At 39.0% G+C, this 22,472-nt stretch overlaps 1 protein-coding gene across 1 annotated transcript; it reads right to left on the bottom strand.

Moving 5' to 3' along the window:
* Positions 1-4,349: 4,349 nt before the first annotated feature.
* On the bottom strand, positions 4,350-6,134 carry id3 (inhibitor of DNA binding 3). Its single transcript, XM_052145729.1, has 3 exons — positions 5,699-6,134; positions 5,494-5,572; positions 4,350-4,997 (listed from the first exon to the last, which is right to left on the bottom strand). Exons 1-2 carry the CDS (start codon positions 5,987-5,989, stop codon positions 5,519-5,521), a joined length of 345 nt encoding a protein of 114 aa, XP_052001689.1. The 5' UTR covers positions 5,990-6,134; the 3' UTR covers positions 4,350-4,997; positions 5,494-5,518.
* Positions 6,135-22,472: the final 16,338 nt, after the last annotated feature.

Genomic DNA, 22,472 nt, shown 5'->3' with positions numbered 1-22,472 from the left:
TCTGTAATCCTTCTCCGGCAGAAGACCTTTGTTTTGACATCAGCTCAACGGAGGAGTGCTATTTTAGCGCCAAATTACGTCGCGCGAAATTTGGATCTCCCGCGGTTCGGAGCGCTCTCTGATTGGCTGACGGCTCGTTCGACTTGGAATATATTTACATGTTACAGTTGGTGCCTTGCCTTCTACCTCTTAAAGAGACAACGCGGATTTATTTGATCCCTTTTGTGAACAAGGGCGATGTATGTTCTTCAGACATTACAATAACAGCGTTATTAAACATCGTTGGCTCATTGGCTCGGTCATCTTTTATAGATGTACACGAAAGGAAATGCGTTTTAAAATAGTTAATCCCGATATATTTATAAACATAAAAATCAAATAAATCACAAAACTCTCTTCTTAAATGCCTATTGCGTTTTACATGGTTTCTGAAAGTACTATTGTCATTAGCAGATTAAATGAATATTAGGTTCAATACAAATTCAGATCAATCAACAGCATTTGTGGCATAATGTTGATTACCACAAAAATAATTTGGACTTGGAGAACTTTTAATTTTTATATGCTTTTATGCAATTAATTTGATGCTACAAATATTGTCCATCCATCCATCCATCCATCCATCGTCAACCGCTTATCCTGTGTACAGGGTCGCGGGGGGCTGGAGCCTATCCCAGCTAACATTGGGCGAAAGGCGGGGGACACCCTGGACAGGTCGCCAGTCCATCGCAGACAAATATTGTCAATTAAACTTAATTTGTATTGAACCCAGATTATTCATTTAATCTTAAATGTCTATGTTTTTCAACAGCAAAACTGGAAAACAGTTGACACTGGCCTGGCCTGACTTAGTAAAAAGAGCATATGCAGGAGAAAACAAGCATTCTGAATTCCTAAACAGACCCATAAAATAAAACAGAACACAACAGAGCCCTTAATTGAAACTGATCTTATAATTTGGCACAAATTTGAGTAAAGCCCCACCATGCTTCAGATAGTTATTGAGACTGAGACTCTTCCACCCAACCATTTGCCCAGTAGTTCACTGATGTTTTTAAAGTGATAGTCCATCCTCCCAAATACAGTAGTATTGAACATCCCCAGCTTTTTAACAAGCACAAACCCATGACAGACTGAAATAACATACTGTATGTTCATCATTATCACATTCAAGGAAATCCCTGTAATTCTCAAGTCACTCTATTCACAAATGAATTTAAGGAAAACTAAATATTCAAAGGATCCATATATATATATATATATATATATATATATATATATATATATATATATAATAAATATTTTATGGAGTCTGTGAAGAGTATAGCATATTTACAGACCCCTTCGTGTTGTATTTAAAGGGATAGTTGACCCCAAAAAATAAAAATAAAAACAAAATTAAATGTTATCATTTACTAACCCCCATACTGATCCAAACCAATTTGACTGTCTTTCTTCCTCTACATACAAAAGGAGTTGTTAGGCACACAATTAACTATACAATGAAAGTGAATGGTGACTGAGGCTAACATTCTGCCAAACTCTTTGTACCATTAAAGGAAGTCATTTGGGTTTGGAACATGTCATGAAGGTGTGTATATGAAGACAGAATTGACATTTTTGGGTCAACTATCCCTTTAAATGCTTGAGCAAAGGTAATAAGAGAACTGCAATGTAACATTACAGCAACATTACGTTTTTGCAGCGTTAGAGTTTAGGTTTGTCTGGTAGAGTATCTGTAGTGCGCTCTCTTCTGGAGAGATTTTGGAAGTGCATAGGATTCATTGGCAACATTGTGGCTTTTGCAGGGTTTTATGTGATATAAACTGTACCTGAAAAATGGTTAAAAAAAAAAAAAAAAGCAAATAACGGGATCAGAATCTAGGCATTTTGTTTAAAAAAAGACACAAAATCTTACAAAGTTTGAATAAACTTGTATGCAAAGAGAGAATAATTACTGTATGTAGTCAGCATCAGCGTTAATGATTCTATTAAAGATATTTGTTAGGAAAAAAGAAAAACTCACTGAATAACATTGTAATTTAACACATTCAGATGACAGATATTTCATGTAACACAGTACTCTGAATCCATATAAGAGGTCAACAAGTAATTTTTGTCAGCGGGTAATTAATTAATTAAAGTTAACTGAATAACGTGATGTTATTTCTCTACAAGCTGATCCACAATTAATTCAATTAAACGCCACACGGTGGCGACAGTTTTTGGTCTTCTGTGCAAACGGATTCAAGAATCCCTGGCTGCAACTTGCAGACTGGGACGGGGCTCCGCCCATAACTTACTCTCATGGGCTCGGTCATCTTTTATAGGTGTACATGATAGGAAATGCGTTTTAAAATAGTTAATCCCGATCATTTTTATTATAGTACTGTGGCTCGTAAGTTATATGAAATTGTGTTTTACCTCGCAGTTATTTGCAAACAAATGTAGGCCTAGTAGGAGCATGCAGCATGTTGTTGTTTTAGTCTTGTTGAAAACGCGGAGGGCAAAATTACTACTATGGTGAAGATTCAACTCTAATATTAATGCGGTCGTAGTCAGTGTTAAAATGATTGAGCAAGATAATTTAGATTTTTGTGCAATATTTCGCAAAAAATATGACTTTGTCTACCTCACATCATTTAAAACAAGTTTAGCAGGACTAAGTAGCATGCAATGATGAACAATCAAGTGTTGATGTAATTCAAAAAGTTGCAGTTTCACAAAGCCTTCATTATAAAGCATGGTAAGAGAAATTAATTACATTTACATTTACATTTTTTTTTATATCACCATAGAGTGAAAATGAAAAAAGTGTATTAGAATCGTTTTAATAAAAACATTTGAATACATATGACACACAAACGACACACACACACACACACACACACACACACACACACACACACACACACACACACACACACACACACACACACAATTGTTACTGCATTGTAATTTGTTGTGATTCTATTGTATCCAACATATTGGTTACCAATAGCGCCATCTTCTGTAAATTAACTGTAAATTACACTCTAATTCTCAAAAAAGTTTTAAAGACTGAATGATCCTTAATATAAATGTGTTTTCAAATATTGTAATATTGGGGGACAGAATGCAAATACATATGTTATTCAACGACAGGCAATGAATTACAGCTGAAAATAAGGCATACTGCATGAGGCATAAATAATCTAATGTTATTATTGTACTGACGGTGCATGAGCACAAAAACCACATGCTACATGCTTCTCAGTTGGCATTTCTTTAAGAACATTTTCACGTCAGTTTCAGCCTTTAAATCTCGATTTGTTCCTCACTTTGAACTAGGATAAAATCCAAGGAATTTAGGATTGAATATCACATATAATTAAGCATTATAAAATAAAAAAAATTGTTTGACTCAACATTTAAATTTCTCTCAAAAAAAAATTGTTTGACTCAACATTTACATTTCTCTCAAACATCGATAACACCGGCAACGATGACAACATCTATCATGCATGTCTAGGAAAGATGAACGAGCCAATGAGAGTATGCTGTGGGCGGAGCGACACGTGCAGTACCGCCTCACTCTGATGTTTGTAGCCAGGTGCTTCTCAATGATTTGGTGTATGTAAATACTTTCTTAAACACTGGGTGTCGCTATATGACATATTATTTTTGAAAGCGTCTTGCAGAATAATTTATACACAGAACACAGTTTCTTAATGGGCGAAATCAAAATTGTTGAGATGGTCAGCTGATTTAAAGTGACACTCCCTCTTAAGAGTTGTAGAGAATGAAGGAAATACTGGTGCTTATCAAAGTTTGGCGCCAGTACACTGAATTCTAGGTCTGTGGGGAAATCTGAGTCTTTTTGCGAGAGAAAAGAAAACCAAACACACAGATGACAGTAGTGCTATAACAATAGACATTGTTGCGTAACCCTTTAACAAATCACATGTAATAGTACATGATGACTTTATGTGTAAAATGTAGAGTTATTACATTAATGTATTTGTACTTTTAATCACTGTTCCTATTAACTTTAGCCAACATTTGCTTTCATGTAGGTTCCTGCTATTGTTGTCCATAAGGACTTTCCCATGTTCAGTTTTAATGTTGTTGTTCCATATAGTAGGACTATATGTACTATAAACCCGAGTATTCAAAGGGGGAGAGGGAGTACAGGCAATCATTTTTCCTCTTCTATCTTTTAATAGAATATTAGTATTAGCAATAACACTAATAATAATAACAGAGAACATTATCTCTGCAATACATCTAAGGTATTTCAGAATAACTGAAAAAATAAAGACAGAGAAGAGTCTGCATTCAGCCATTCAAGAAAAACTACTGAATTTCTCATTTCAATGTATGATTTATTTTCTTGTGTAAAATGAGTGAGTGTACAAAGCAAAAATCCATAAAGGAGTTTATGAAACTCATTGATTTGACAGTCTGTAGAAATAGACAATCCCCACAAACATATACAATCCACTCTATATTATAGAGTTAAAATTCTAACCCACGTGTATATATATATATATATGTCCCAATGCTCTTCCCACCCTATAACACAAAACCCCCTCACGCACAATATGTACATCATCCCAGTGATTGAGACCAGATCACTGAGACCAAATGACAACCACACTGAAATGTGGTAAAAAAAAAGGAGGAGGAATGGGTGGGGGGATCCAAGAATGGCTGGGAAGGAAGGGTGTGTGAAGAGATATTAGTAAGTCCAAATAGTCAGGAATGTGACCAGTACAAAATATACAATGCTTGATTGTTGTCACAAAATAGGAATGATTTGAAGGCTTTTCTTTTTTGTGATCTTCAAAACTCCTCGGCTTTGGTTTGTTCAAGTGTCCAGTGACCAAAAGAATAGACAGCTCGAGAGGGGCGCAGATTACTTTCCCACACTCTGAATAGAGCCTCACTCCTTCACCCGGCTCACCCCTTCACACTTTTTCTTCCATAAGTGGAGGAGAACAGTTTCTATCCCGCACCTGCAGCATAGATGAGAAGGAGAAAAGTTAACTCAGAGCGCTCACACACACACACACACACACACACACACACACACACACACACACACACACACACACACACACACACACACACACACACACACACACACACACACACACACACACACAGCAGACAGTCAGGCGCCAACTGGAGAAATTTCATTTGCAAGAGCTGATAGGCAAATCCGAGCTTGTTTGCTTATTGCCACGATGGCCAAAAAAAGAAAAAAAGAATTAGCATGCTGGACAGACTTTGTGTTAGCTGTCTGAAAACATGTTCCCTTGCCCTTTGTAACATTTACCGAAAATCGAGACTAAAATTAACGCAATGATCTACTTAATTAGTAACGGTCTACTACCTAGGCCTACTACTTTCACTGATTACAACTTAGCAACATGTGACTAATCTACTTTGTAAAACAAACATAGCAATTCTATTATAGATACTGAAAAAAAGAAAGAAGCAGAAATTTACCGTTGAACGTTGTGGTTCCTCTGTCCTAGTGGCAAAGAGCTCCATCCTCTTGGGAGAAATTACGGGTCATCTCTGAATTCTACAGGGTGAAAAGGCATGCAAAGTTTGTATTTATTCAAATCGATTTCATTTTTATTAATATAAATTTTTCCTAACCCTTATAAACACAAAATACATTTTCAACGACTTATGACGACGCGCTCACCTTCATTGACGTGAACAAGTCGGGCGCGTTTTTTGTGTCCGTCTCGTTTTCCAGTGCTATCTGTAAGTCAAAAATGTAATCTATTACATGCTGAAGAATCTCCACTTGGCTCACGGACTTGTTCTGAGGGATACTAGGCACCAGCTCTTTGAGTTTTGAGTAACAGTCATTCATGTCGGACAGCTCCTCAGAGGGACTCTTGCAACGGCTGATGGAGAGACTCTGCTCTGAGATACAGCAAACTGCTTCATAACAGTTTCTGACAGACCGAACGGGACTGATAGCCTTCATTCTGGATACGTGGTCAAAGTGAACGTTCGTCTTGCTTGTCGATTCCAACTGTAGCGATATCTGAAGAACACCAAGGTCCGGAGAGTGTCTAGTTGTCCAGCTTATTTGCTATCCAATGTTTGACACCTTTCTAGTCTTGCGCTCATTGAACGATGGCAGCATGCGCAGACAGGCGGCTCTCTTTAAAGCGCTACTGCGTGTAGCTCCGCCCCCTCCTGACATAAACAAAACCTCATGTTCGGCTGAGCCAATAAAAACAAGGCTTTTCAGCGTTTAAGCCCCGCGCTATGCAAATAGTTTACCCGTCATTGGAAACGTTGACATGTCACTCAGACAGAAATTGGTGGAATGAGGAAGAGCTGTCAGAATACTAGCTATATACTTTTCCTGTGGTGGATTTGAGTGAATATTTGGGGTCAGTGAATTGAAACGAAGCTGGGTCAGTTAGAGCATTAAATTAAATATAGGCTACATTTATTTGAAAAATGAAAGTAAGATACCGAATTCTCTCACACTAAACATTATAAAGGTGTGATTTATTCCAATACACAATTAATGTGATTGTGATGTGGTTAAAAACCAAGTGGGCACATTTGGATTCAACCGAGCAAACATCCATGAGAATAAAACGTTATCACCCGCTTATCTCTGCTTATAATCAATCCTCGCGCATTGTGTCTCAGCTCAGGCCGAAGTGCATGATATGGATAAAATCCGTAAATCTGGTAGCCCGTGACCAGCAGACACACTGGCGTCGAGAATACATTCCCTTAAGAGACTGTAGCACACACACACATTTGAGATACATATCTTTACAGGACACAGGCTACTTTGAGACCCGCACAGTAAACATTCTTATGTGAAAGGGAAATCAGAAGTTGCTAAAAACAGTTATTTTGGCAGACTACCAAAAATTGACTGCGTAAATTTAGATCTCGTGCAATGTAGTAGACCCAAATGTTCTCACGATGATAGAAATATTAATAACCAACACAGGAACCTCTGAAAACAAACCACTGCGCGCGCGGTTTTCGTACATTCTAAATGTGTTGCTCGTTATCTATAAATAGATCATAACTACACTTGTCTCGCATGTCACTTTATCATCTTAAGAGGAAGAATTGCAAGTTACAACCAAACTACAGGCTGACTCTCTTTCCATTTTTAACCCAGTGCATTTTTAGTTTACATCAAGATGTGTCCCCTCTTTTCTCACAGTGCTGTTTTTGTAAAGGAATGCGCTGGCGGGCCAGCTGTGTGCCCTGTCCCGCTCCAGCTGTGTTGATCTAACGCGCGAGTCCCAGACAGCCAGGCGCCAGGCTCCCGACGTCATCCATTCACGCGCTCCAGCGCGCACCCCATCAGCGAGAGAGTGGTCTCGGACGTGGTGCCGCTCTCATTTGTCAGTACAGCTGTCAATCAAGATGTATGCACCCACCCAGCCTCTCGTACAAAGAGATCTAGATTTTCCCGTTCATTTTATCTACGGCTCACACCTGGATTTATATCCAGGGAGTTGCGCGTGCAAAGGCCTTCAGTTTTGCTAGATTAGTTAAACTCATGCAAAATAGCTCTCCCGTTTTCTCAGATTTAAATGGTATGAAATAGACCCAACAGGTTCACTACAATATTTCTAAGTAGGCCTACGAAACACGTTCCTGTTTTGCCTGAATGGAATACATTCTGTAATGCACCTTTGTCGTGTTCAAACTGGTATTAAAATGTGAGTAGCTTATTAGAAGTTGTGACGGGCCTGTTTTCACCTATATTTTAAATGGGTACAACCGGAAAAATGCACTTCTTTGCAGGCCATGCTAAAGATAAATAGAAAAGTAAAGTTTAGCCCTTTATTTTCCTGATAAAACAAACAGCAGAGGAAAATGCCCTCTGTAGGTACCAAATTAGGATAGACAAATAGAAATAAAGAATGAGAAAAGAGGTGAGATAGAAGTGTTGGATGTTTGACCTACAGATAATAATATAAATATGTAATACTTTCAGAGGTTTGTATAAATAGCTACCCAGCTAACACATTTTTGGTTCCCAGAATGTTTCGGCAATGTTAGATTTAGGTTATCAAATTAAACCTAAAACGAATCATCTAACGTTCTGTATAAGTTCTTATTAAGTTGTCACAAAATGTTGTCATGCAATGTTCTGTAAACGTTAGTTTGCGGTTATAAAAAATAAACCCTAAAAAAAAGTGTTAGGAATTGGTTCCTGCAGGTGTTGGGTGTTATCCAATCACAAAGTAATTCGTTACCATAATCTAATTACTTTTTGTCAAAGGGTAGTGTAATCCATTACATTTTAAATGATTGTAATCAGATTACATTTACTGACATTCAATCAATTTAATTACTTTTAATTACATTATAGGGTTATGCTTAATTGACCTGTCCAGGGTGTCCCCCACCTTTCGCCCGATGTTAGCTGGGATAGGCTCCAGCCCCCCGCGACCCTGTACACAGGATAAGCGGTTGACGATGGATGGATGGATGGATGGTTATGCTTAATTCTAATATATTATATATCAATAAAGTAAATACAAATGTGATGATTTTTTCAATGACATAATTTGTAAATTAATCTTATTTTATAGAGATAATTTATCATTTGTTGTGGATTATTATTTTTAAGTAATTTACCTAACACGGTTTTCCACAAAAATAACCAAAAGGGTACCATACATTAGGGCAAGTTTTGAGGGCTATTGGTAGCTACAAGGCAACTCCCTAAAAGTTTGGTTGGGAGAAGCAACTATTTTATCTAGAATTATGTGATGCAACAATATAGGCATAAATGCCCAGCATGTGCATCGAATGTTGCCTTCTTAAATATATTATTTGTTACATTACCAGTTAGTAAAATTTTATTTATTTCTGCACTTTTTATATTATTTCATACATTAATTTTTTCAATAATATCTGCTTTTTTCATTTTGACAATTGTATATATTACTTCTGTTGTACTTGTTTTGCCCTGCTTTGGCAATACCAATAACATAGTTATTGGTCTTGCCAATAAACCCCACTAAACTTGTTATTCCCTAATAATGTGACGCACTACGTGCCTCCTGCATTGACCTCCCGTCCCGTGCCATTTGATCTCTAATTAGCTACAGCAGAATTTGTTCAAACTGTGTGAATACCCTGATTCAATATAAAAATTACATCGTGACTTTTAGGGATTATAAAGAACCTAACCAATCCATACAGGGGACACGAGGAAGACGTTTTTCAATCTCATTCTTGTTGGCTATTTGTGACTGCGGTGTCTGTAGATCAGGTGCCTCGGCGCTGGCGGGAAGAGGTCCGGCACAATCGGGGCTCTTTCTCAGCGCGTGGGAGAATGTGGCGACTGGCGTCAGTGAGTCTGCCCTGCTCCGCGTCCCCGCCCTCTGCTCGCCCCCGCTTCTCTGTGCAGCTGGACGCACACAATCAAGCCATCAACAATCGCCGTGCATAATTAGCGCTGCCCTCCAACCCCTCCCTCCCTCATCACTCCCAAAGAAAATCTTTCAAGGCGTTTTTTCTCCCTTCGTCTACAAAGCCTCTACTATTTGTCCAGTGGTAGCCTAATAAGGGATAGCCGAGGGAAGACTAAAACTCAAGTAATGACTCAAGAATATGCTCCAAAGAGAAAGAAATAGCAGCCCTTGAGTGATGTGTAAGAATGCCAGATGACTGAATAAATTTGAGCATGATTGTGATCACAGAAAGAAAGAATATAAAACAAGTTTTGAATGACATTGACAAAAAATTTAATACTTTCTCAAAGTTACAATTTTGACCATTGTAAAAATCTCTTCCCCTGAGAATTTGAAATTGGAGAATGAAGAATGCTTAAACAGACATGTATTGGAGAGGAGAGGCCTAGAAATGATTTGGGGACTAAAGTAAGAGGTTTATGTTTGTTGTATGGACCTTAATCAAGGTCAGTTCAGTCTCATGACAAGTCGCCTACAAGATGGCAAAATCGTAAGAAAGACTTATTTTACTCCCATAGAGAAAAATAAATGCACAAACTTACTTGTTATTAAGATTTTTCTTGAAGTCTAACCCTAACCTAAACCCAATTAAAGTCTAATCCCTTACCAAACCATAAACCTAATCATACTTTTAATAAGAACATTATTTTTGTGTACCTTAGAAGAAAGAAGACGTCAGGGTTTGAAACGAGATGAGGGAAACATGTTAAAGGTTATTGACATACTGTACATCAATCATTTGTATTGCATAAATAAATATTAAATGATTCACTAAATTTGTAAACATATGTTTAGTTTCTAAAAGAAAGTGTTGGATAGGAGGCTAGTTAAAATGTGATGCCTGTATCAGTTTGAAATTCCGTTTGTTAATCAGTTGGTCTATGGGTATAAAAGTCAAAACCTTTGTACAAACCAAGTCATATGATATCTACCGATTTCGCCATCTCACACAAATTATTCCAAATTATTAAGTTGTCATGCAACTATGTTGATCAAAGTAAAATACATTTATACTCACTGAGAACTTTATTAGGAGCACCTAATAACCTAATTATTCATGTGATTACTTAATAGCCAATTTGCACAGTGGCATTGCAATGCATAAAATCATGCAGATACTGGCCAGGAGCTTCAGTTAATGTCCACATCAACCATCAGAATTGGGAATAAATGTGATCTCAGTGATTTCGACTGTGGCATGATTGTTGGTGCCAGACAGGCTGGTTTGAGTATTTCTGTTACTGCTGATCTCCTGGGATTTTCACGCTCAACAGTCTCTTGAGTTTACTTAGAATGGTGTCTAAAACATTCAGTGAGCTGCAGTTCTGCAGACAGAAATGAGTTTAACAGAGAATGGTCAGACTAGTTTGAGCTGACAGAAAAACTACTGTAACTCAGATAACCACTCTGTACAAATGTAGTGAGACTGTAGTGAGCAGAATAGCATGTCAGAATGCACAACGTGTTGAATCTTGAGGCGGATGGGCTACAACAGCAGAAGAGGCACTTTATTAGGACTATTGTGTTCCTTATGAAATGGTCAGTGTGTATTTTTTCAATGGTCCTGGATTACATCTAATTTTCAGAACTCGTGTATTTTTGTTAACTGAAAATTTCTGGAAAGATATATTTTCAGTGTTTCATCAGCTGAATGAACAACACTAATTTAAACAACAGTTCAACCTAACGAAGAGACTGTAAGTCTGTCGCTTAAACCCTTTTTTAATCTCTGTCTAAAATTAAATATTGTGCTGTTATAAAAAGGTCTATTGTATGCAAGTCTGAGTGTGTAATGCATCTTGCTGCATCAGTGTCTTTGTCTCTCCAAGAAAAACAAATATGCCCTCCCAAAACACAGAGGCAGGGAAAGAGGGTGTTTGTTGTTTCCGAGAGTTCCAGTACTCTAGGTTTAGCCACATTAGGCAGATTTACTGACAAGCACCATCTCCAATCAGACATTTTTACATCAGCTCCAGCATGTTTACCTTCGCGTCTGGTGCGACCATGTGTCAGCAGCATATGAGACCTGGATTCAGGTCCTGCATTCAAACCAGGTAATAATCACGTTCACCGTTTACAAAATATTCGTTCCTTTTCCCTGCATTACAGCCTGTACAGCTAAAAACAACTTGCTTTTAAACTTGCTTTTGGCACCCCTCTGTAGACATTTTACCCAGAAAAATGGAGCTCACAAGTGCCCATATGTCCAACAAAACTTGCCACTTTGGCCACTGGGGGCATAATTTAGAATTTCGGTAAGCACTTTGTTTCATTTAAAGAAAAGTCAAACTACTGTTTTCACTGTAAGATCAGTCTGATTAGCATGACTTTGCTCTTTTTAAAGTTTATGATGGTGATCTCATGAAGAGTGAAAGAAGACCCTGATGGGCAGAGCTCTCCAGAACAGTGGGTGAAGCCTAAACCCACACAGTGCGAGAGTACCAAATCTCTGTCCTTAAATTACATAACAGGTTATATTCACATTTCAGCTCTAAGGTTATGTAGGGTTACACAGTAGGCAGTTATACTGGTGTAAAATGTATGAGCATCACACAGAATATGCACCGACTATGAAAACAAAAGTTGAGACTGGAGTTGGATGTAGATGACAGAAACAAAGGAAAAGAGAAGGGATGAAAGAAGAATAAGAGGGTGAGATGTTGAGAGAGAGAGAGAGAGAGAGAGACCATTTGTCCATTCCAGACACAGTTTTACTGCTGACACTGAGTGTCTGCATGTAAATTAGATACACATAGAACAAACATTTATTTCTGGGTCAAAGATGCTCCAGCATCACCAAAGTTCCTTTGGTCACTCTACATCAGAACATTCACATATGCACACATGAACAGATGACATTAAATAGCCATTGGGAAACAAACAGCTGATTTCTTGACACATGGTCTCCCTCCTTTTGCTGTTTCAATCCAGGTCACTGCCCCTTCCTCTGCTACCTCAAAATGCTTCACACTCTCACAATGACTGACCTGATTTCAAGCCACAATATGGATGGACAGTCAGCTAATCAGACATAACCAACCTCTTATCCTCTTTATGTCACCATTTGCTTCCTGTCCCACTACACACACATATGTCTCTAATTCAAACAGACACAATGACACATTGTAGGTTCCTGTGTGACTTTACATTGGGTTCCATAAGAAAGTGGAGAAAATTGCTAAGGGGTTTTTCTTTGTGTAAGGGATCAGTGTTCAGAATGTCATACAGAAGTACATTTAAAACCATTTAATGGTTTAATTCCATGGTATGGTGGATTGCAGAATCATAAAAGCATAAAAGTAAAACCATTAAAAAAAACATAAAATTAATTCAAACAAAAACTGTATCTTAAAACCCATTTAAGGAAGAGAAAAACTGAACTTGGGCATTAAAGAAAATTATTCAACCTGATTTTGTACGATTTGGTGAAATCATATGAAATCGTATGAGTTCATTCCTATGAATTCATATGAATTCTAAACCTGCTAAAACCTGGATGTGTTATATGGAAGTAAGTAAAATTTTCGCATGTCAGACATTGTGTCCATGCTTTTTAGTTTAAATGACCTAACCCAAGACCTACATCTAAACTTAACCATAACGTAGAGTCTGAGGATGATTTGTATTAAATAGTATTTTTGTATAACGGAAGAAAGTAATTATCGCGTTTTAGAAGGAGATGAGGGAGAGTCACCTGATTGGCTGTTGCAAAAGCCGTACAAATTTGTATGACCCAACTTGTGCAAATTCAAATGATTTAGCCAACTCGTAGCTAACATAGATAAATCTGTATGATTTCTCCATGTTGCAATCATTCGAAACGTTCCAAATCTTTAAACAGATGTGTCCAATAGCTCCTCAGTCCTTTATACCAAACCTCTCAATTTGTCTCACAGCAAGCCTGCAGAGCTGCTGAGCATCAATCTTATTTCCTCAATAAGCATCAGTTTTATTGGTAGATGTATTGTATTTCTACATGGAAAAACAGATAAAACAGCTAAAAGAAATTGCTGTAATTATTCATGGTAATTTCATTTATTGGTTAATTATCGGAAGACAGGCAGCTAGCACAGTAACAACAGTAGGCTCAAAAGGTCAATGGATCTAGATGTGGTCGTGTTCAAGCTAATATCAGGGTCACTGAACAAGATTATGGGTTTCTTTTGGAAAAACTGAGCTTACATCAGATCTGCATTGTCTGTCTGAGAGGAGGGATCCTTAAGATAGAGCGCTAATGACCTTTGACTTGTGAAGAGGCCATACAAGCACAGAGCAATTAAGATAAGACTCACAGTGAGAAACGACTCCATTAAACAAACTGTCCTCAGTGTGAAACACTTCAAATAAACATAAACATCATTTGCACTATGAGTTTAGATGGGCTGAATGTGAGAAGATGTAAATGTGATCGTGAGTTTGTATTGATGGGTTTGGTTTGTGTGATAAAGAGGCATGTTTAATGGCACAATTGTGTGTGTGTTGCTTGTTCTGTAATGGGTGTTAAATAGCCACAGATATGCTCACCTGTGTCAACGGATAGAGTTAATTATCTGCATTTAGACGTCTACCAAGGTCTGACCATTAGTGAACACAGGCTGAGAAAGAGTATGATAAGCTAAGAAAGCATTGTAATCATGCAATGTTTATATATTATGTAAAAATATGACGAAATGCCCATCTATTAGATTAAAAGAATGTGATTCTGTTCCAAAACCAAATGAGCTGCCTCCATTGGTAGAATTTGAAGGTATAATAGGCATGCTCCAATAGATATAGGCAGCAGAATTGTGCTGACTTCAAAAGTACCCTCTTTAGGCCAAATTCAAAGGCAGCATTGCATGTACTGTATACTTAGTGGAGAAGAGAAGACAAAAATACATTGATTGAAAGCCCAATGTCCAAAAGGCAATCAGATACAGATTCAATGCAAATTATTATGATGAAGCTCTTGTAGACGAAGCACGGGTCTGTGCAGGACCCACAATAGTGTGTTTAGAGCCTCTATTCCAATCAACATCAATCTTTTGCACCTTAGATTTGATTGAATAGTACAGGTATCTGTCACAGACTCCCATTGAAGTACAGCTTAAATAGGGCACTTTGGGCTGTGTGTCCACTGTCTTCTATGGACATATTCATTTAGGTAAATTGCATTACTTGAATGAATAGCATGAAAGTTATGTATTTACATTTACATTTATGCATTTGGCAGACGCTTTTATCCAAAGCGACTTACAGAGCCCTTATTACAGGGACAAGCCCCACGGAGCAACCTGGAGTTAAGTGTCTTGCTCAAGGACACAATGGTGGTGACTGTGGGGATCGAACCAGCGACCTTCTGATTACCAGTTTACCAGTTATGTGCATTAGACAAATACACCACCACCACTCACACTTTTATTAGCTAAAATATTGAAATGGACTAAGAGTGAAATTAGATTAATATAGATTATTTGTACATGTATGTGGCAGGGTGGAGGGCAGGGCTGGGTTGTGATTATACACACCCGGTCCCTTATCAGGCTAATTAAGCCTCAGAGAGGGATAAAGGCCGATGGCAGACGGTGGTGCGACGAGAGAGAGATCGTTTACGGACATGTCCGTCATGTGTATGTTTGTCTTTTGTTTAAGTTAACAATTAAAATATAATTTATCTCAGGTGTAATTGCCATTACCGCTTCCCTCTCTCCGGATGGGTACTTGACCACAACCCCGCTACCACAATGTATTAAACTTGTCATTGCTACATTTCTTTTGCACTTTACAACATCAGTAAAATCAGAACTTTCCTGTCTGAATATTCTGCACAGCTCCTGGTCCAAACTCTGGTCATTTCAAGGCTGAACTACTGCAATGCTGCATTGGATGGCCTCCCAGATAGCACATTTAAGCCACTGCAGATGGTCCAGAATGCAGCAGCGCATCTGGTCTTCTATCAGCCAAAGAGGGCTCATGTCACCACCCTCTTCATTTCACTCCACTGGTTTCCAGTAGCTACCCTCATAAAAATTTGACTCTGACCTTTAGGACAGCCAATGGAACAGCACTCCTCCAGGTCTATGTCGCAACTCGCTCTCTGCGGTCAATGAACAAGCGGCGCCTGGTGGTCCTGTGGCATAGAGGTACAAAGTCTATTTCATGGTCAATCACATTCTCTACTCCTTTGTGGTGAAATGAGCTTCCAACCTACACATGATCTGTTGAAACCATCTCAACATTCAAGAACCAGCTGAAAAAATATCTGTTCCCAGAGCACTTAACCAATTCACACTAATTGCACTTAATATTTAACAATATATATCTATCTATATATATATATATATATATATATATATATATATATATATATATATATATATATATATATATATATAGTTAAATATATTATATATATAAACTTTTCTGTCTCTTTCTTCTATGCTAGCTTCTATAATACTCTAGCCACTTTGAGAACTTGGCAGTGCAATACTGCAGATATTGTTGACATTTGTATGACAAATTGCAAGCTGTGTTCCACATTTGTAAGTCGCTTTGGATAAAATTTTCATCTAAATGACTAAATGTAATTGTATGACATTTTAGAAGTTATGATTCCCATGTAGTCTTAAAGCAGTCTCATCTGCTATGTAGAGAGTTCCAAATTGGTCACTACAGATGCTAGAAGGAAGCTGTCTATATAGGCAGTAGACAACAAGGCAACTTACTAGGTTTTAGAACAGAGCCTGCGTCTTTGTGTGTCATTGAACGAGCAAAAAACCTTGTTTTTGATAAATCCTGTGATGATACAGTCCCAAATTACAGGACAAAAGAATAGATGGAAGAAAGAAGAGAGCATACAAATGAATGAATCTGCACATAAAATGAGCAGGGATTTGGATGTCATAGAGAAATTATGAGTTAAAACAGAAACACTCAATGCTTTTCCAACACACATATTATGAGAACAGTCATCTATTCCTGAAGACTTTTATGGCATTTCACACCTGCTTATAAAGCAATGAGTGTGTGTGAAAGTCTATTGACTGCGCCTATACTCCTGCAGCACCTGCCCAGCTTTGGGAGTTGTTTGGTTTTAGATGTGAAAGTTGCAGTAATCTCAGCTGTGGTCTCTGGGTGGCAGAGGAAAGATTGATTAAGGTTAAAAACAGAATCACACACTCACTTTCACCCCATAGAACATCTCTATATGATATGCAATTTTTCTGCATCACTTTAGCTTCTGTATTGCTGTAACCTCTAAATGACATCAAACTAACATCTGGAAGATGTTAGCCGTCACCTGGCCCAGGCTTTGTGCCGTAATTTGAGCTCAAGTCATGAGTGGTGCACGATGTTGTCTCAGAGTGTTCTGCGGGTGCGCTGCTCTTGATGGAACCATGGAGCACCGCTCTCGCTCAGTGGGGGACCGTAATAAAGCACACATGCACACACAATGGGCCAGATACTGTATTTTGTATGTTGTGCTGTTATTGTGTCTCTGTCTCTCATAATGGCCCATAATAAGCACAGCAGCACAGCTGGCGTGTTTTGGAGATGGCACTTCCTGAGGGAGTGTTCCGCAGAGAAATAATGACGGCTTTGATTGGACGGTGGGGAGAGAGTGGCAGTTCCTGCTCTTTTGTTCCATTGTGCAATAGATGGAATGGGAAAAGAGTGTGAGCAAGTGTGTGTTTGCTTGTGTTGGGAGATTATACACAGCTGTTGGAGATGTCATATTAAAGATACACTTCACATATACACACACACCTGCATATCGCTATACCCTCCCCCGACAAGCCAACACCTAATAACTGTCTCATATTCTCACTCAATCAGACAAACTTTCACACAAAAACGTTCAAGCTTGGATTTTAAAAGACAAATATACAGGACAGGTGTGCACAAATATCACGGTGTAATTCTAAATAATACAGTTAGTGAATGCACCAGACATTAATGATTTTTATCAGCCAGCTATACACTATAATTATGAAACACAATGTTAAATGAACTGTCTAAGCAGTTATAAGCATCACAAGTCCCCACAAAAAGGGTCATAAAGACGAGTTATAGCATTACTGCGGGGTTGAATAACGTTAATACAGTGAGCTGGCATCCTTTACAACAAAACAAATAACAACTTTTATATTTAGATGATAGCAGAATATAATCTCTCTTTCTCTGTCACACACACAGACAAGCATACACACACTTTTTTTTCTGTTTGAGTGAATTTTCCATTAGAGTCTGCAAAGATCACAGGCTGAGTTGCTTCCTGCCGCTGCAAGAGTGCAACCACAGCAGCTAACCAGTATCTGTTCTCACTGCAGCACATAGGGCATTAATAACACATACATACACACGCACATATACATTCCTTTCAACCTCAGCTGCAAGTTCTGTCTGTCTAAGTTTTTCCATTATTGCTTTATAGGTGAATGCATTACCCAAAAGTCACACCGCACACACGCACTTGCACACTTGTAGGCATATATGTATGTATATGTATGTATATGCTGGTATACTGCCTCACTATCAACATTTTTTATTTTATTTACTGCATGTTTTTTTTTACTCCAGGTTCTGAGTGATCATGGCAAGCTGAACAAAATGAGCTGCAAAATCTTATAAAGTCTAAAACCTTGACTAACCATGTATATCAGTACAAATATGTATATGAATGGCTGTTCATCTCATGAAAATAATAATCCTGTCAAAATGTATTCACTTAATTTAAAAATTATGTTGTTAAAGAAAAGGGCTGAAGCAAGGAATTCTGGGCCCCTGACGGTATATTGGTCTGGTCCCTTTCATATTAAAAATACAGTTTAAAATAGGTTGTTGGCCCCCCTGGAACTGGAGGCCCTAAAATCATAACCAGCTTTCACCCCATTAGCTATGACCCGGTTCCAAACTTATATTACTTTCTCTCTGCCATGGAGCACAGAAAGAGAATGTTTGAGGAATACCCTTGCTGGTCTTTTACATAATGAAAGTGAAAGGGGACTGGGTCTGTCACAGTCAATAGTGTAGGGGGAAGCTAATTGGAAACTATAGCTTCCCAAGTTACCAACTACTCATAATCTAAAGTTTTTAAATTACAGTCAAGCTACTATTTAAAAAGTAATTAGCTACACTACAAGCCACTAACAAAAATAAAGACCAACCATACACTCATGAACAATTTATACTTAAAGGTGCACTAAGTAATTTTTTCCTCATTAAAAAAGTTTTACTCCTAAAGACATAAATTGTAATTCTGCAATATACAGTGCTGTGGACAAATATTTGCCCCATCTTGATTTCTTCTGTGTTTGTGTATATCTCATTCTAAATTGTTTAAATTATTTAAAAAAATCTAACATAAAACAAAGGCAATCTGAGTAAACACAAAATACACTTTTTAAACGATAATGTTATTTATTAAAGCAAAAAAGGTATCCAATACAAACTGGGCCTGTGTGAAAAAGTATTTACCCTTAGTTACTAAATCCACCAAAGCTATTAAACGGCATTCATAATGGGGTTCAGCTGGACTAGACACACCCAGGCCTGATTACTGCCAACCCCGTTCAATCAAATCAACACCTAAATAGAACTGTTTTCAGCTGCATGAAGTTGGCTAAATGTTCTCACCCAGTAGCACACTGCAAAGGTCGAACGAAATTCCAGAAATGATGAAGAAAAAGCTGATTGATAAACATCAGTCTGGCAAGGGATACAAAGTGATTTCAAAGCCTCTGGGACTCCAAAGAACCTCAGTGAGAGCCATTATCTCCAAATGGAGAAAACTTAGCACAGCAGTGAACCTTCCCAGAAGTGGCACATCGACAACTCATCCAGGAAGTCACAATAAAGCAAAGGACCACATCCAACTGCAGGCCACTCTCGCATCAATAAAGGTCACTATCAGAAAGACACTGGCCAAAAATGGCATCCCTGGAAGCGTGGCAAGGTGAAAACCACTGCTAACCCAGAAGAACATGTAGGCTTGACTGAATTGTGCCAAAACACACTTTGATGATCCTCAAAGCTTTTGGGAGATGTTCTGTGGACTGATGAGTCGAAAGTGGAACAGTTTGGAAGACAGGGGTTCAGTTACATCTGGCATAAATCAAACACAGAATTACACAAAAAGAACATCATACCTATAGTCAAGCATGGTGGTGGTATTGTGATGGTGTGGGAAATGCTTTGCTGCTTCAGGGCCAGGGAGACTTAGAATATTTAAAGGAAACATGAATTCTGCTCTCTACCAGAAAATCCTAAAGGAGAACGTCCAGTCATCAGTCCGTGAGCTGAAGCCCAAGCACAACTGGATTATGCAGCAATACAATGATCCAAAGCATAAGAGTAATTCCACCTCTAAATGGCTCAAACTAAGCTAAATGAAAGTTTTGGAGTGGCCTAATCAAGAACTTGAACCCAATTGAGATGCTGTGGCAGGACCTTAAATGGGCAGTTCATGCTCGAAAAAACTCAAGTGTGCCTGAACTAAAGCAGTTCTGCATAGAAGAGTGGTCCAAGATTCCAGCACAGAGTTGTGAAAGACTGATCTCCAGTTATCGAACGCGTTTGGTTGCAGTTGTTGCTGTGAAAGGTGGCACAACCAGCTGATAAGTTTAAGGGGGCAGTTAGTTTTTCACATGGGTGATATAGGTGTTGGATAACTTTTTTACTTCAATAAAAAAACATATATAAACTGTACTTCGTGTTTACTCAGGTTGCCTTTGTTTTATGTTATATCTCATTTGAAGATCTAAAACAATTTAGCATGAAAAATGCACAAAAATTGAAGAAATCAGGATGGGGCAAATACTTTTCCACAGGACTCTATATAGGAAATCTTGACAACTCACATTAAAATGAAGACTCCAGTCATATTAGTAACCTTATAAAATCTGTTTTATTCTACATGGAGCAGGGGCGCCTCATCTGGGCACTCATTGATTAAAGTTATCATGGCTGACTGCCAACACAAAATTTCTACAATGGCATCTGAAACTGAAAACATTTGATTTTAATTCCAAGCTGCTAGGTGTCAGTGTAAGTACAAGATGATACAAAGACAATAGTTACTGAGTGCACCTTTAATATACACTAATAAAACTAGAAAACACCATATTTTATATAACTGAATCGAAATATATTGATAAACAGCAGCAATTAAAGGAATAGTTCACCCAAAAATTAAAATGCTCTTATCACTTACTCACCATCATGCCCTCCAGATGTGTATTACATTCTTTCTTCTGCTGAACACAAACAAAGATGTTTTGAAGAATATTTCAGCTCTGTGGGTCCATACAATGCAAGTGAATGGTGGTCAGAATTCTGAAGGTCCAAAAAGCACATAAAGGCATAAAAAGTAGTTCATAGGACTTCACTCATTAAATTAATGTCCTAAAAAGCGATATGATGTCTGTGAGAAACAGATCAACAGTTAAGGCCTTTTTTTTTTACTACAAATCTCCACATTTGACCAGCCCTAACTAGTAGATGTTGATATGCATGAAGACTGTGAAAAAACAAAAACAAAATGTGAAGAATGTGAAAGTGAAATAGTAGATTTGTATTAAAAAAGGACTTAAATATGGATCTGTTTCTCACCCACTGTCACGAACCCCGCTCCCTCGCTCCGCCCCCTCGAGCTTCCATGCTCGTTCCGCCCCTTCGAGCTCGCACGCTCTTTTTGCTCGCTCGAGCCCTCACGCCCACTTTGCTCCTACTCGCTCACATGCTCGTAGGCAATCTCCCTTCCTCGAGTTTCTCACGCGTTTCCAATCCCCCAGAACATTATGACCACCTGCACTCGCGTCATCTGCACTCCTGCACATTAGTTTCACCTGCACTCGTCTCATCACCTGTCATGGTTTACACCTGCACTTGCCCCTATATATATCACTACCCTTTCGTCTCACGGTTGTTGGTTATTGTTCTAGTTTACCCCGCATCTTCGCCCCCCGCTAGTCTTGTCTAGTTTTGTACTCCTCTCGTTTACCCCTTAGCTTGCCAGCCCCCCTTGATCCCCTGTCTTTTCCTCTTGCTTGTCTTGTTTGTATATTGATTCCCCAGCTTCGACCTCATGCTCCCTTTGACTACTCTCTCCCGGATTTGCCCCCTTGTTTATATCTTGATTCCCCGGCTTTTGACCTAACGCTCACCCTGACCATTCTTCTCTGGATTTGCCCTTGTTTTGTACTGTTGCCTGCTTTTATTTTAATAAAGCAGTTTTTTCTCCGACATTGTGACTGTCTCTACTTGTATTCGCTACAGAATAACCAACCTCACAGAAGACAGTCACAATGCGTCGCGCTGAGGATTCGCGCAGCTCACTAGAGCGGAGGAACACGTCACATTCAGCACGTGGAGCTACGGTGTGGAAACTTGACCAAGCGCTCGTGGCCCAGGGGCAGCAGGTATGTTCTATGTCTGAAATTTTTCACCCTGTTTCACCTGTGTCTGCCCCTGAGCCCATTGATGCTTTCCACGCATCCGCGAGCGCCGTATGCTCTCCATCCCCGGAGAGGTTTTATGGCTCATCGGACGCGAACCAAGGGTTTTCCGTGCAAGGCAGTGGTTATGTAACTCATAACCCCGTCCCTGACATTATGGAGCCAGCGGCCCGACTCTTGGGTTTATGCCAGGAAGCCAACCCTTGGAGGCTTATATTATGGATTTTTGTGCCCTGGCGTACCAGGTGAATTTTGATGAGGTGGCTCTGAAAGACATTTTTCAATTTGGACTGAATGAGCCAGCCTCATCATTCATGCCTGGTGGTCGCTGCTCTCTCAACCTGGCTCAGTTTATTGACCTCGCCCTACTGTACGCTGGTTCCTCGTTTACTGTGGTGGAGGCAGAAACTGAACCAGCGTTCCATACCACGGCCCCCGTCTTGAAGCCTACCATGGCCCCCGTCTTGAAGCCTACCGCGGCCCCCGTCCCGAAGCCTGTCGCGGCCCCAGTCCCGAAGCCTGTCGCGGCCCTAGTCCCGAGGCCTGACACGGCCCTAGC

This window comes from Xyrauchen texanus, chromosome 16 (genome assembly GCF_025860055.1).
Source record: "Xyrauchen texanus isolate HMW12.3.18 chromosome 16, RBS_HiC_50CHRs, whole genome shotgun sequence".
Classification (NCBI taxonomy): Eukaryota; Metazoa; Chordata; class Actinopteri; order Cypriniformes; family Catostomidae; genus Xyrauchen; species Xyrauchen texanus.
This window is presented reverse-complemented; position numbering and strand designations above follow the sequence as displayed.

What these genes read in the sequence shown, in the direction of transcription:
- id3 (XM_052145729.1), bottom strand. Translation starts at nt 5,989, where the DNA reads ATGAAGGCTATCAGTCCCGTTCGGTCTGTCAGAAACTGTTATGAAGCA. An exon ending in ACTTGTTCACGTCAATGAAG is followed by an intron (nt 5,573 to 5,698) that starts GTGAGCGCGTCG and finishes TTCACCCTGTAG; the next exon opens with AATTCAGAGATGACCCGTAA.